Source organism: Pseudopodoces humilis, chromosome 33 (assembly GCF_049639895.1).
Source record: "Pseudopodoces humilis isolate 2021_Gansu_Grassland_sample_001 chromosome 33, ASM4963989v1, whole genome shotgun sequence".
Classification (NCBI taxonomy): domain Eukaryota; kingdom Metazoa; phylum Chordata; class Aves; order Passeriformes; family Paridae; genus Pseudopodoces; species Pseudopodoces humilis.
The window spans coordinates 1,598,167-1,614,611 of record NC_142232.1 but is presented as its reverse complement, the minus strand read 5'-3'; the positions used below and the strand labels follow the sequence as shown (position 1 = coordinate 1,614,611).

The 16,445-nt window shown below is 49.4% G+C and overlaps 2 protein-coding genes and 1 pseudogene across 2 annotated transcripts in view; 1 reads left to right on the top strand and 2 right to left on the bottom strand.

Annotated features, from left to right (window-relative positions):
* The window catches only part of LOC102102660 (uncharacterized), a 191,330-nt gene that overhangs the window by 42,104 nt on the left and 132,781 nt on the right, over positions 1-16,445 (bottom strand). The window lies entirely within an intron of this gene.
* LOC102103950 (class I histocompatibility antigen, F10 alpha chain-like) lies at positions 6,101-8,192 on the bottom strand. The gene is given in 5 exon segments (XM_088068946.1): positions 6,101-6,254; positions 6,343-6,447; positions 6,533-6,805; positions 7,178-7,453; positions 7,866-8,192. Coding segments are annotated over 5 exon segments (1,011 nt in total). The 5' UTR covers positions 8,170-8,192; the 3' UTR covers positions 6,101-6,201.
* Positions 10,269-16,376, top strand: LOC148182338 (uncharacterized; annotated as a pseudogene).

Sequence of the window (16,445 nt, the reverse complement as noted above, 5' to 3'; positions counted from 1 at the left end):
TTTGCGGGAAATTCGAGTCGCCCCCCTTGCTTTCGAGACACCGCTCACTCTTTTGGGAGTGTCGGGCTGGGTGCGGCTGGAGCGGAGTGAGACGTCCTTCCCCTAATACAGACTGGACAACAAACCTGCAGCCCCTTCTGTCTGTCTGAAATCCTCTCTGTGACTCCAGTTTAAATGTCACGATTCGCTAGCACGTGTGGGAGCAGTGAGAAGTTTGTTTGATCTCAGAGTGCAAAAAGGACACAAAGGGATTTCAGTTTAAATCACAACAACAATAATGTACCTTTATTTTAGTGCCAACAAGGGTTATGCGATAGCAGAGAGGGGGAGAGAGAGAGAGAGAGAGAGAGATAAAGAAAACAAAGTAAAGAGAGAGAGAAGAGGGGGTTATAGCTACCAACGGATGAGATGGGGTCGCTGGGGTCTTTTTCTGTGGGAGATCTCACCGAAATTAACTTAGTCTTATGTAATTCTTCCCCAAAGTTACCTTGTTTCCAATGTGCTAATAAGCACCCCAAAGGAGAAGTACCTGGTATGGGAGCATTGCTGCCCAAAACCCCTTTAATCTTCTCCATGTTACAACTATAATACACCACAAATGCCGAACCTGCGACGCTTTCGCAGTTGTCTTATGGACGGTGCCTAGGCAATATGAACAGGAATTCCTTTAGCCCAACCACGCGCAGCTTTATTGGCAGGCACCCAGACCAGGTAAAGCACCTTACCTTTCTCTCCCATAGACATTGTGAGCAGCAGAGACGGTCGCGGCTGATGGGCTCCCCAAGAATCCCTCGGTGCTGGCTGGAGTGTGATCGGGTCGCTAGTTCACTCAGCAGCACTCACAATGTCCCATCTGGGATGCCAAAATGTTAGCGTTCAGGAACACACATAACCATGGAATGATTATATGAAGGTGCTTTATTGAAGAGCTCTGGGTGTCAGGGGTACACATACCCAAATCTGACCCATCTTGGTTTTGGGTTGAACATGTTTTTATATTCTATCATTATATAACTTACATATTAATTATTAAACTTACATTTTTCTATTTACAATAGAAATGGTTTTTACCCAAGCATGGATTTTTTGTGATTCCCCCCAGCCCCCTAACATTGTTCCTGATGTTCTTTAAACAATAATTATATCTAATCATATCTAACAATTATATCATGATCATCTACTGATTACACAGGTGCAGTTTGACCTGATCTTTAGCAAGCACAAGGCCTAACATTTCCCAGAGCCTACTTTTCTCAGGGCTTTCCAAACCTAACTTTCTTTCTAAGTCCCCAAATTTTCTAATTTTCAAAACCTTTTGCTATCAATGTCATGGTCATTTCATAGTCATGTCATGGCCATGATTCTGTTTTGATCTTCTCATGCTCATGGTCATCTCACTGTAAGGGTCATCTCACAGTCACCTCATGATCATGGTCACACATGGCCATGGCCATCTCAAGGTAATCTCTTGGTCCCAATCATCTCATGCTCATGGTCACCTCATAGTGATGGTTATATCACTGTAATGGTCATTCCATGGTCCTGGTCATCTCATGATCATGGTCATCTCATGGTCATCTCAGAATCACCTCATGGTCACAATGGTCTCATGGCCATGGTTGTGTTGTGGTCATCTCATGGTCATCTCTTGGTCACAATCATCTCATTCTCATAGTTGCCTCATGGTCATTTCATGGTCATTGTTGTATCAAGGCCATGGTCATCTCTTGCTCATCTCATGGTCTTAATGACCCCATGGCCATGGTTAAGTCATGGTCACCTCATGGTCATCTCATGGTCATCTCATGACCTTGATCACCTCATGGCTGTGTCATGGTCATGAAATGCTCATGGTCATCTTGTGGCTATCTTATGGCCACAGTCATGTCACAGCCACAGTCATAGTCATGTCATGGTCATGGTCATTTCCTGAGAACCATTATCTCATGTTCATTGTCATCTCCTGATCACAGTCATCTCATGCTCATGCTCATGGTCCTCTCATGGTCACGATCTCATGCTCATGGCTGTGTCGTGGTCATCTGATGGTCACAGTCCTCTCATGGTCATGATCATCTCATGGGCATGGTCACAGTCATGGTCATCGTCATCTCATGATCGTCTCCCGGTCAACTCATGGCCACAATCATATCATGGTTATGCCAGGATCATAGCTCATCATCATGACTCATCTCATAGTCATCATCATGGCCATCTCATGGTCACAGTCATGGCCATCTCATCGTCATGAGTAGCAATGGGGAACGAAGACACACGGACTTCCTTGCTTGCTTCAAAGACCCTTTATTGTAACCAACCGAGCCTTTTTATACTCGAAACCTAGCCCAAAATTAACCAAACTTAACCCAAACTTAAGCAAACCTAACCCAAATCTAACCCAAACTTGACCCAAACTTAACCCAAACTTAACCAAACCTAACTCAAACTCAACCAAACCTGACAAGCACACATTGGCTGCCTGCCACTGCGGTATTGCTGTTGATGTGTCCCTTTACCCAATCAGCTCTCTGATCATGTGGTGGCCACACATCTCCCCAGCCAATCACTGCCTCACCCATGAGATGACCACCAGCCCACTCTTGGACCATCTGACCTGCAGCTGAACCCTTCCCAGACTGCTTTTTGGGGAACAAAAATGAATGGAAGTGACCAGGATTTAACAAAGGTGGGAAAGGCCCTTATTCTGTAAGGGTTTTCTTATTTCCCACAGTTATGATCATCACCATCATCTTATGGTCATGGTCCTCTCATGGTCATCTTACAGTCACCTCATGGTCACAATCATCTCACAGCCATGGTTGTGTCATGATCATCTCATGGTCTTGATCACCACACAGCCATGGTGTGGTGTGGCACCTCTTGGTCAAGATCATGTCATGGTCACAGTCATGGTCATCTCAAGGCCTTCCATCATTTCATGACCATGGTGGTGTCATGGTTATCTCATGGTCATATCATTGTCACGATCATCTTATGGTCATCTTGTGGTCACAGTCATTTCCTGATCACCATCATTTTATGCTCATGGTCATCTCACTGTAATGGCCATCTCATGATCATGTCATTGTCACCTCATGGTCATCTCATGGCCACGATCACGTCAGGGTCACCTCAAGGCCACGGCTGTCCCATGGTCATCTCTTGGTCCAAATCATCTCATGGTCAGGGTTGTGGTTGTGTCATGGTCATGGTCATCTCCTGGTCATGGTCACAGCCATGGTCACAGCCATGGTCATGGTCATGGTCATCTCCTGGTCATGGTCACAGCCATGGTCACGGTCATGGTCACAGTCATGGTCATCCCATGGTCATGGTCATCTCAGGGTTGTGTCACTCATGGTCACTCCCATCTCACGGTCATCTTGTGCTCGTGTCATGGCCATGGTCATGGCCAGGGAACCTCTCTGTGATCCCAAGTACCAATTTTGGGACATTCAAGGACACTTGGGGACAGCGAGGCCTGGTCTGACCCCTCCCCCTATCCCACTGCCCCTCCATGAGCCCAGTGTGGCCAAACCCTCCTGGGGACACCTTGGATATGGGACATGGAGCAGGAAATGAATCCTGGGGAATGGAGCTGGGCATGGCTGGCAAGTCCCCACTTTTCTCCTGGTGTCCCAAATCCAGTCCTGGTGTCCTCTCCCTGCACCTGGTGTCCCCACCCCAGTTCCTGGTGTCCCCATTCCCATCCCTGCTGTTCCCATCCCTACTCCCAGTGTCCCCATCCCTGTCCCCAGTGTCCCCACTCCCACTCCAGGCTCCCAGAGAGGAACTGCCGGACACTGGAGGAGGAACCCAGATTTCTTGCCCCAAGCAGGATTTCTTGCCCCAAGCAGGATAATTTCACACCAAAACTAAAGCATCAGGAATATTTGTGGGTCTTGGCTCTAAAACATTGGTGTCATGGGGTGACTTTACCTTTAAGATAGCTTTGGGAGCTAAGGAAGTTGAAGCTGCTGGTGGCTGATGGGAGTTTTTTTCTCCTGACCAATTATCGGTCATTTCTAAGAATTGACAGCAGTTTTGACCATTGAAAAGTGAGATCAACTTGTGAACACCCCCTTAAGACATAAAGCCAGAGCTTTCTTGTTCCCATTTGGGTTTCTGGCCTCTGACAAGGTAACAGGGCTCTGTCTCAGCCTCCTTCCCCCCACCTCCAGGCCGGACAAGGCCGCAGAGGGCAGGGGGGCAGGCGGGGGGGGGAGGGGAGAAACGGAGCCGGCCAGCCTGGCTTGGTTTGCAGTTTCTGCTGCTGGACTGAAACCTGACACCATCAACATCTGCAGCTTTTCCAAGACTTTAATTCTTTTACTACTTGGATAAAACGTACAGATTACTCCTTTTTCCCAGAGAGACAGAGAGAGAGAGAGAGACAATCAACATGAAGAAGACATCATAAAACCATCAAAGACAGTGAAGAAAAGAGTTAAGTTTTAGACAGGGAAGAGAGAATAAGGAGATGCTTTATAAGCTGAAATATTTTTCTGTTAAAGCTATGGAGATGGACAATAGTGTTCTGAAAAAAAACTCCTTTAATTCATGACAGAGTATATTGGGAGGAATGGAGTGTTTCCAAGTGTGGATTTTGAGCAAAAAGTAGAGTAATTGTGATACAGTGAAGTGCTGGAACAGAGTGGAGCGAAGATTTGAGGCCTTGAGGGCAAGGAGAAAACTGTTTCCAGAAAAGCTCACAGAGACAGATGAAGAGGACTTCTACCTTTGAATAACTTATCCTTAAAAAATGACATCCCTAGACTCATGACCCATAACACACCTCAGAGTGATGTGAAATGGGAGTAGTGAACTGATAACAGATTTCCGGGCAGCTGGCATCAGAGAAATAGAAAGCTATAACAGAAATCGTTTTCTCGTGAGAAACTCCATAGATTAGCAGAAGAAGACTTCTGTTTCTCTACAAAGACTGATGAAAAGACTCTAGCAGGAATTGGGACTGTTTTAAACACCAAAGTTCTAAAGTTTTTTGTCTCTATGTTGGCATGTGAACAAGGGAATGGTGGGTAGTGGGGGATAAAAGGGTTTTCTGGAGGTTTATTCTGGTGTTCTTATTCTTGTAGTTTTGTTAATAAATTTTCTTTATTCCTTTTAAGTTTTAAGCCTGTTTTGCTCTTGCTCTAATCCATATCTCACAGCAAGAAATAAGTAAATTTTCTAGTATTTTTTTAGTTACTGCTTTAAAACCATGACATTTATTTGGTGCATTGGCCGGGAAAACGAAATTGGCAAATCTAAACCACTACAATTGGAAAACAGGAAATCGATCCGTTAGCAAGAGCTGTGGGGTGGGTGGCAGCAGTGGGATGAGCTCTGCTGGCAGCTCTCGGCTTTCCTGGGAAGAGGGAAAGGGTCGGATCCAGCTCTGTGGATTGCTCTGGCAATGATTCCTGCCGGGATGAGAGAGGGTCACGGTGTCACCCTGTCCCTGTCCCCATTCCACAGGATGGACCTGGCTGGAGCCCATGGGGAGCAGGAGCTGCTCCAGAATCGACCTGATCCCACCCCAATCCTGCTTCATCCATTCTGCACCAATCCTGCTCCATCCATCCCACATGATCCTGCCACATCCATCCGGTTCCAATCCCTCTCTGGAATAACAAACTGATCCTGCCCCAATCCTCCCATAATCCTGCTCCATCCATCCCAACTGATCCCATACTGAAATCCCTTCCTGATTCCACTCCATCCATCATCCATCCATCATCCATCATCCATCATCCATCCATCCCAGCCGATCCTGCCACATCCACCCTACCCCAATCCCTCTTGGGAATCCCAACCTGATCCTGCTCCATCCATCCCAACTAATCCCACACTGGAATCCTGTCTTGATCCAGAATCCCACCTGATCCTGCCCCAACCCTGCTCCATTCCATCCCACCTGATCCTGCTCCAGAATCCAGCACCCATCCCTCTCAACAATTCCATCTGATCCTGCTCTGGATCCCTGCTCTGATCCGGAATCCCTCCCTGATCCCAGTCCGTCCATCCTGCCCTGATCCCCCTCTGGAATCCTACCCTGCTCCAAAAATGTGGTTCAGCCATTCATTTCCATGTCCCTTCCTGCAGAAAGAGAAGATCCGTGAGATTCCAGCATGGATCACACACCGGGATTAACCCCAGGATCCACCCTGGGATGCACAAAGAGGGGATTCAGAGCTGAATTCACCACTGGAACTCACTGGCTGGCAGGTTGTATCCATTCCTGTCCCTCTTCCCTGTGGAAAAACAGTGGGATCAGTGTGGGTGGAGGCATTCCCAGAACGGGAAGGTGTGCCCCTTCCCGACCCCCATCCTGTGTGTTACCGGATTGGAGTCTCCAGACACCGAATCCAATGAGGACAAGGACGAGGATGGCAGCAGTGATGGACACAGCGATCACCATGGCGAGATTCCCGCCAGCTGTCGGCTCTGGGAAACGTGGGATAGTGAGGAGGGGAAGTGGAATCCCCATTCCAGAATTCCAAATCCCCAATTCCCACATTCCCAGCCTCACCCCAAGCGAAGATCCTGGGTTCCAGCATTCTGGGATGCTCCACCCGGCACCGGTACTGCTCCCACTCCTCCGGCAGCACCTCGATCCTGGCCCAGGTGTGGGAGGTGCTGTCGCTGTTGGGAACGATCCCGCCCCACTCCGCCTCCTGATCCCAGATTTCACCCCCCTTCATCCAGTTGACCGCAATGGTGTTGGGATAGAATCCGTACACGTGGCAGGATAGGATCAGTGTCCCATGTTCCTCTTTTCTGGACACATGGACGTCAGGGACCACTGGAATGGGATAATGGTGGAACTCATGCATGGAATTCCATGGGAATGGGATTGGGTGAGATCTGCCCATGGAATTCCATGGGAATGGGATTGGGTGAGATCTGCCCATGGAATTCCATGGGAATGGGATTGGGTGAGATCTGCCCATAGAATTCCATGGGAATGGGATGGGGGAAATATCCGCCGATGGAATTCCATGGGAATGAGACTGGGTGAGATCTGACCATGGAATTCCATGGGAATGGGATGGGGGTGAGATGTGACCATGGAATTCTGTGGTAATGGGATGATGGAGATATCTGCCCATGGAATTCCCACAGGAATTATCACGTTCCCGAGTCCTCCATTCCCAAATCCCAAATTCCCACCTACCTTTGCGCTCGAGCTCTTTCCACCCATATCCAACGTATTTCCGGAGCCATTCTGGGCAGACATGTTTCAGGTAATTCTCCCGCCCCTCAGCCACATTCCCTTTTTCTTCCCAGAGTCTCCAGGTGATCTCAGCAGCGTCGTCGGCCGCCACGAAGCTCTTGGATCCCAGCTCAAAGGAGATGAAACCTCACCTGTCTTAGCCCTCCCGCTGGGAGCCATGGATGCTCCCATTGGCCAGGAGGTCACAGCCGTAAAGCCACTGTGAGGTGTGGAGACCTGGGGAGATTGTACCCACAGAGACACATGGAATTGTGTCCCATCCCCACAGATCCCATCCCAGCCCCATGGATCCATGTCCCAAAGCCATGGATTTCCATTCCAGTCCCACAGATCCCATCCCAGTCCCATGGATCCATGTCCCAAAGTCATGGACCCCCATTCCATTTCCACAGGTCCCATCCCAGCCCCATGGATCCCATCCCAGCCCTACAGAATCCATTCCAGCTCCATGGATCCATGTCCCAAAGTCATGGATCCCATTCCCACCCCACAGATCCCATCCCAGCTCCACGGATCCTATCCTAGCCCCCAGGATCCCATCACAGCCCTACAGATCTCCATCCCAGCCCCACAATTCCCATTCCCACCCCACAGATCCCATCCCAGCCCCACAGATCCCCCCACTCACCCCTGCTCTGGTTGTAACGGTGCCGCAGCGTCTCCAGGCCCTCCGCACCCACGTGCTGGTTCACCTGACAGATCTGGGTCACCGTATCCCAATATCCCAGCTCAGCTCCCCGCTCCATCCACTGCGTCAGCGGCACTTTCCAGCCCCACTCGCTGTCGTAGCGTGTGAAGGGGATCCCGTCCACGAACCCCAAGGACATGAACTGGGGGACCCCCGGGCTGGGCTCTGACACCGCCACAGACAGGTAACGCAGGGAGTGGAGAACTGGGGGGACACGGAGATTTGGGGGGGCTGAGGGGGTCATGGATCAATGAAAGGGGAACTGGGAGAGCCAGGAAGGGGTTTGGGGATCCTGGGGCCAAGGAAAGGGGTGGGAGAGGTGGGGTGGACAGGAAAGGACGTGCAGGCAGGTCCCGGTGTCCAGGAGCTCAGGGGGTTCCAGGGTTATGGAAGGGGGGGTGCAGGGACTGGGAGAGGTGGGGTGGGGGTTCCAGCAGGTTCCTGTGCCCAGGAAAGGGGGTCCGGGGGTCCCCAGTGTCAAGGAAAGGGGTCATGAGGTGGGGAGAACTAGGATGGCTGGAATGGGGGGCTCGGGGGTCCTTAATGCAGAGGAAAGAGGGGGGTGGGAGCTGAGAAAAGCAGGAATTGGGGTCTGGGGGGTCTCAGAGTGAAGGAAAAGGAGGGGTCTGAAGACTGGGAAAGGCGGGATGAATGGGAAAGGAGGTGCGGGGGGGGGGATTGGTACAGGATAAAGGAGTGCAGGGGTGGGGTCCCAGTGCTCAGGACTGGAAACTCAGGGGGGGTCCCAGGGCCCAGAACCCCCTCTGGGACCCTACACGACACCCCAGGGACCCTCCCGGACCCCCTGGGACCCCCATACAGGACGAGCAGGGGGTGAAGAACTGGGGGGACGCAAAGATTGGGGGTCAGGAAGCGGAACCGGGAGAGCCACAAATGGTCCAAAGTTCAAGGAAGGGGCTGGGAGAGGCGCGATGGGGGATCCAGGGAGTCCCTGTGCCCACAAAAGGGGGTCCATGGGTCCCTGGGGTTGAGGAGAGCGGGGTCTGGGAGCTGGGAAAGGCAGGAATGGGGGTCCAGGGGATCCCTGGGTCACGGGGAAAGGGGAGCTGGGGCGGGGAGAGGCGGGCGGATCCCAGGGACGCAGTTTGGGAGACGGGAAAGCGAGACAGGAGGAAAGGAGAATTCCAGGGAATTCATCTTGTAATAAATGGAATTGATTTGTGCTGACTAAATTGTAACTCTTTGGAAAGTTATTAGAAGCAACCAAAAGAACCAGTGTTAGGAGGCAGATGTACCCCTTTACAGATGTTACTTGTTAAAATTGAGGTACAGGATGTAGTTTGGAAAATAAATGATGTCTCAAGACTAAAACGGCCTTGAGATGGACAAAATTAGAACGATTTTAGGTATTGGGCCTGAAAATAAGAAAATATCAGACTAATTAGTAGACTTACGTAACATGATGCTTAGTATGCACGCACAAACCTGTAAGGTTATCCAAAGGACAACGAGGAAGAGGAGAAGCCTTCGCCAAAAGACCACCAAAAGAAGACTGAAGACCCCCTAACAACAAGTGAGGCATGTGCCGTGAAGAAAAGTGACGTAAAGTCAGAAAAATTGGAAATAGGAGGAAACTTATGGGAAACACTAATGAATATGTATAAGCATACAGTATATAAGTTTAGCTTGAAGTGCTTTGTTTTTTCTACGTGGGGCAGGGTGGGGAACCCCCTCCGTACCCCGGTCGGTTTTGTACGTGAGGTGGGGTGATAAACCCTCCCTGTACCCCGGTAGGTTTTGCTTATACTTTAATCATACTTAATTACTGGCAGATTATATATATAAATTCCTATTTTTTGTAAAATTATATTATTTCATTAAACTGTATTTTTTATACCAAATCACTATTTAATTTACTAAATTGTATTAATTTTTAATTAAACTGCCATTAACCCAAGGGACCTAGTTGTCAAAATTGTAATTTCATTGATAACAACCGGAGAGGCGGCGGCGGAGCTCGGAGGCGGCCCCGGCCATCGCAGGTGGGAGCCGCGCTCGGTTCTGCGGGGGCTCGGGGCTCGCTCCGGGCCCGGGAGGGGGCGGCAGGGGGCTGTGGCGGGTGGCTTGTGCCGTGGGCGGCCCGTGTCGGCCCTGGGCTGAGGGCGCTGCGGGAGCGGCTGCCCGCGGTCTCCTTGCCGCTGGGGCCTCGGCAGGAGGCGGTGGCGGAGCAGCGCTGGCTCGTCCCGCTTCGTGTCGGGAGGCCGGAGGTGGCTGCGCTGTGCCCGGGACGCTGCGCTGGGGCCGCCTCCGGGCTCCGCCGCCGCCTCCCCGGGCTCCGGCCGCTGCTGCCGCCGCTGCCGGGCCCGCACAGACGCTCCGGCAATGGCGGCTCTCCTGCCCCACGGCCGCCCTGGGGGCGCCAGCGGGGCCGGGCTTGTCCCCGTTCTGCCCAATCAGCGCGCGTCAGAACCACGAGTGACGGCAGAAGCAGCCAATTGCAGCCAGCGGTGGGCTCTGCACACGGCACGGCCTCGCCTCCCTTGGCCTGATCTCCGCCATTTCTCGGCACCCTGGGCTGAGGAGCGGCCCCGGCGCTGGGCCCGGCCCGGGCAGGAGGCCAAGGAAGCGCCGCTGCGCTGAAGCGCCGGGAGCTCGGGGTGCCCGGGAGCTGAGGGCGTTGCGAGTTGGGGGTGAGTCCGGGATGGAGCAGGGCATGCCGGAGCGAGGCCAAAACTCTGTGACTCTCCTTCCTGCCCCGGGCGGGGAGCAGAACACACAACAAAAGCCTCGGGGGTCTGGATGAGGGTGGGGGCAGTTCAATCCTTGGTCACGGGTACAGCACACCTGACTTGGGGAAATTAATTGAATTTATTATCCAACATGTAAGAGCAAGAAAATGAGAAGCAAAGTAATTCTTACGGAAATCCATCTTCCCCCCAGCTGTCCCTCCTTCCCGGGCTTAACTTTCTGCCCCTCTCCGTCCCCCTCCCCGCCCAGAGGCACAGGGATGGGGGTCACAGTCAGGTCATGTCACTGCCTCCCCCTGAGGGCCAGGAATCCTTGTCCTGCTGCAGCCTGGGGTCCCTCCCAGGGGACAGAGTCCCTCAGGACCAGGCTGCTCCAGCGGGGATCGCCAGGGGGATCCCCGAGTCCGGCCAGAAGCCACTTCCATGGCTCTGCAGGGGCTTCCCCCGGGCTCGGGGCCTCTCTCAGGCACCCCCTGCTCCGGCCCGGCCTCATTGCCCCCCTCACCCCCCCATGCAGCGAGTGCCCGGGCAGGGAGATCCACGATTTTCACGGGGCTGAATCTTGGTGTTTCTGAGCTTTATTGGGCTAAATGTTGTAGCTTTGTTTTTTTTGTTGGGGTTGAATATTTCTAATTTAGGGTGATATCAGATTTTGGTGTTTTGGAAATTTTTGATCTGTTTTGCTGTTTGGAGGATGTTTGTGCTGAGTCTTGGTGTCCTGGAGGTTCTTCCAGACACAAGATGCCCAATGACTTCCTGAGATGAACTTGGGCAAGGAGGAAAACCCAGTCTAAGGAGCTCTCCTCTTGTTTTTTCCCCCAAACCAGGATTTTTCATTCCTAAACTGAGGCCAGATGGAGGAGGAGGAAAAGCCCTGGAGATCCTGCATGAGGAGGGTCTGCAAACCCAGCCCAGGGAGCTGCAAGGAGGAAAGATCCCCCCTGTGCCAGGAAGGTGGCCGGAGATCCTGACGGAGCTCAGAGCTGGGGGAGAGAGCTCATGGCGGGGAGAAGCCCCACAAATGCTTGGAATGTGGGAAGAGCTTCAGAAAGAGCTCCCACCTGATCCGGCACCAGGTGATTCACACTGGAGAAAAGCCCTATGAGTGTGGGGAATGTGGGAAGAGCTTCAGAGACATCTCTCGCCTCATGCAGCACCAAGTGATCCACACTGGGGAAAAGCCCTACGAGTGTGGGGAATGTGGGATGAGCTTCAGCCAGAACTCAAATCTGATCCAGCACCAGAGGATCCACAGTGGGGAAAAGCCCTACTCCTGCTTGGAATGTGGGAAGAGCTGTGGGTGGAGCTCTGAGTTGAGAAAACACCAGCTCATCCACACTGGGGAGAGGCCCTATGAGTGTCCTGAGTGTGGGAAGAGGTTTCAGCGCAGCTCCACTCTCATCAGACATGAGCGGATTCACACAGACGAGAGGCCCTTCCGCTGCCCCGACTGTGGGAAGGGCTTCAACCGCAACTCCACTCTTGTCAGTCACCGGCACATCCACAGCAGGGAGAGGCCCTACGAGTGTCCCCAGTGTGGGAAGAGCTTCTCACAGAGCTCTAACTTGACCCAACACCAACGGAGGCACCAGTAAGGGAAGCCCTGCGAGTGCCCCGAGTGCGGGAAGAGCTTCGTGCGCTGCTCCAGCTCCATCCCCCATGGGAGGATCGGCGTTGGATGATCCCCAGTGACCCGCGTTGGGCAGAGCCCTGGTGATCCGTGGTCCTGGTGATCTGTGTTGGGAAGACACCTGGCTGGGAGGCTCCACATCTTCTTGGCTCTCTGTGGGCACCTGGATGAAAACAGAGACAGGAACAACATCGGGACACAGACCAACAATGGTAATTCCTTGAGGGGAGCAGATTTGTTGGCTTTCGATCCTAGAGAACCTTTTGCTGTCGCCTCAGGAGCTCTGTGGGAAGAGAAAATGGGGTGACATTGGGCTTGGGGGGCCCTGAGGAAAACACACATGCTCTGAGGGAGGGAGGACACAAGACCCAGGACCCCCTTTCACATTCTTGCTCAGGTAGAAGCCAAACCCCAGCACCAGGAAGACGAAGTCCAACGTGGAGCCCCTGATCTCCATCAGCATCTTGTTGCGGGTGGCGTTTCACAGCATCCCTGGGAGGTCTGCAGAGGTCAGGACCCCCAAAACCTCTCACAGACTCCCCAAGCTCCTCCAAGGACCCTCCCAGTCTCCCCCTGCCCACCCAGGACCCTCTGAAACCTCCTTGGGAGTCATTAATTTTAAAAAATTAAGAATTTTAGAAAAATTAGAGATGTTAGCTAGAGATTGGCCTTGCTGGAACTAGAGTTAATGATTAAGTGAGAAGCGGGATTTGAGGTAATGAATCTTGGACTTAGGTAAAAAATGTCTTGTCATTGTATGTTTGTTCAGCTGTGCTTATAATGAGAAAAGAGGAATGGATCACAGATAGAGGAGCTGAGATAAAGCTGACCCTAAGGTCAGGTAAGCTGTCAAAAGGGAGCAAAACTATGGGAAACATGTCCAAACCTGAGAGTGAGGTTTTGGTTATCTTGGAAGCTATGGTAAAGGAGCACCTGATCTTTGTGTACACGGATGAGCTTAAAAGCCTTCTATCCTGGGTACGGGCAGAATTCCCTAACGTGGATTCACAGAAAATTTTTACCCCAAGCCTGTGGGAGAAGATAAACGTGAGAATATATGAAAAAACCACTCTAAGAGACCAGATAGTGACTGTACTTCTAACGGCTTCTGCAGTCACTTATGAAGTCATCGCCAGTAAATGGGACTCTGAAACTCGGGCAAGGGACACTATGGGTCCAGAAAAACAGAAGGGTTTGTCTCAGTCAGATGCGGAATCCTTGTTACCGCACGCTGCAAAGTCTGTGTCAGCCTTCCTGAATTCTGCCATAGCAAAGGGAATGTCTAAGCCTGTTGAAAACGCTGAAAAACAACTATACAGAGACTTGGGGGCGATTCTAAAACGCGGGCAGAATCTGCAAAAAGGGAGTTCCGATGCCTCAGAGCTTTTGCAAGAACTTCTGGGTTCTCTTGGAGCTGTTCCAGCGCTCGGTATGCTGTTGCAGGCAGAAGAGGGAGGGGAAACTTCCTTGGCCGCCTGCGTGCCGGCAGCCGAGTCCCTTTCCGGCCCCAGGGGGGTGGAGGGGACAGCCCTGTCCCCCCTGGGAGGGTACGGGCGGGTTCGGCCCGACCCGGAGCGGTCCGGGACCTCCACGGGCACGGCGGCCCCTGCGCCCCGCCTGCCAGGGGTGGGCTTTGAGCCACAGCTGTCAGTCAGAGTGACGTCAGCAGTGACGCAACCACAGCCGCAGCTCTAGACCCCGCCTGCTGCACCGCCCCCAGGCCAGCCCTCATCAGCGGCGCCCATGACGTCACAGGGGGCGTGGTTCCGTCCCTGCGTGCCCAGCCCGGAGCCGGGGGGCAGGCATGCGCCGAGCGCTGCAGCCCTGTCACCATGGCAACTGATGCTAAAGGAAGCAGCAGCAGCAGCTGAACTGCAATGTCAGCAAGCAGCAGCGGCGGTTTTAAAGTTGAATTCGCTTCGCAATACAGCTGCAGCAGAGCAACAACAGCTTGAAAAAACAACAGCTTCACCACAGCAGATGGCTTCTCTGGATACCACACAAAGCCAAGAGTCTTTTGAGCACAGCCGTGCTAATGCACAGTTCTTTCAGTCTACAAATCCTCCCACAGACATGGACTCGGGGTTATGGAACATGTCAATACAAAGTCCAGCATCTCTGGAATGGTTTCAGAAAAACAGCCGTAAGGCAAAAATCAAAAGCATTGTAAGATGCATTACTGGCTAATCTGCAAATTATTGCAGTCAGTTAAGCTTCAGAAAGAAGCCCCTATTGAAGTGCCTTCAAAAATGGATCAAAAAGTTTTAAAATGTTGCATAATAGAATACATATGGATATTGTATTTCTAATGATATCTGTTAGTTTTGTTTTTACAGAATAACATAGAAAATGATGATATTTATGCATCCTAAGAAATTTAAAATATTTTTGTTCTGTTTCAGTATTCTCAATACATGAAGGTTTTGAAAATGTTATCTTCTCTGTACATCTACTGATAATGTAATATTGTATGGTATGGAGTGATCAAGTATTATTACTGTAGTTACAGTTAATTTCTGCAAGATGCATTTCCTTAAAATTGAGTTGAAAGATCATATGATTAACCCTACAGAAAAAAGATTTAATGACAGGTTTTTTTCATTTTTAACTTTTCATTTGAATAAGTGTATTGTGGATTTAGTTCAATACAGTTTTCAGTAATCTCAAAGTTATGTTAACCATTTATTACCCATTTGCTTGGTTTTTGGGGTTTTTTTACAATTTTAATAAGGAAATTTTAATGTGAGTCCTTTTGTTATAAAAAACATGTATAACAGCATATATACCAATTTGGATTTTGGATTTTAGTTAAAAAGTTAGACTTAATGTTTCTGAAAAGTACTACAAAAGCTGAATAGCAACTTGTCAAATCTGTGGTGTTGTATTTTTTTTCTAGTAAAACTGCATTCTAAAAATCCTAACAAATTTAAGCATATGCCAAGCAAATTCTTGTTACGAATGGGTATTTTTAATAACATCTGTAGTTACTGTGAGTTATTCTCAAAACCAGATAGCAGAATGGTGATGTGTTTGCTGCATCCCTATAATCTCTATAGTGAATCAATGTTCCTGTTGTATTGTGTTCAAGAAGTGAATACAAATTTTTAGTTGCCTTTTTTATAATAATAGAGTAAGATTGAGTCGTGTTTTCATCTGATATAGATTAAGTGTTAATAGGATTAAGCAAAGTTAAACTTCACTATGTTTAAGTTTGAGTGTTTTTAACTTAAGTTATAACTTTGGTATTTTTTGATGTTAAGTTCTGTTACTTCCTTTTATCATAATTAATTTTTAACAAGTTTAAATTTAAATTGCTTCATGTTTTATTGAAGACATTTGTTTAAACTGCATAGTTATTTTCCTGGAGAGATGAAGATAACTACAACTGAAAGCTGTGATAGAACACTGGTGAACATCTGCCTAAGAATAGAGGTGAATGCAATTTGTGACACCCTTGATTTCATTGGAGGTTCTATTGTTTGTTATGATCTCTGCAGTTTTGGTTTTATATAAATTGCACAAAAGAATAGTGATTGTTCTTTACAAAAACTTTAAAAGTTTTTCACTTTAATTCATTTTTAGTCACTAAGACGTGAATGTTTTAAAGATATTATCTTGATTTCTTAGACACTTACTGATGACATATTCATTGTATAATGTATAGATTTCTGTGATGAGCATTATCTTAAGGTTTTTATACTTCTGAGCATAGCCTTGGTTCCCCCCCTTTTTTTGTAATTAAGGTATTTGTTTTTTTGTTATGACAATGAAAAACCATCAAAGTAAAACACTTGCACATGTATACACATAGGAAATAACACTTTTACAGAAAACAAACACTTATTAAGAAGATGCATAATTAATATTATGTGATATTAAACTTATCTGAATAATCTGTAATATGAATTACTGAATATACTAAATATATACTCTCATCCCAGAGTCTGCCACAGCTGATAAATCAATGGACGATTGGAAAATCATGTCCGGATAACGATTTTCCAAGCCTACTGTAAAATCCAGCTGCTATATTAATTCATTAATTGCCAAGTCAAATTGACTTGAATATTTGCTTTGATGTAGAAAACTTCTGGGTTTATTGGTAAATTCTCCATCCAGGTAAAGTCAAGGCTTGGCCAGAGCCTTAGGCCTCATCTGGAAAGATGTCTCTTAAGTAATTTT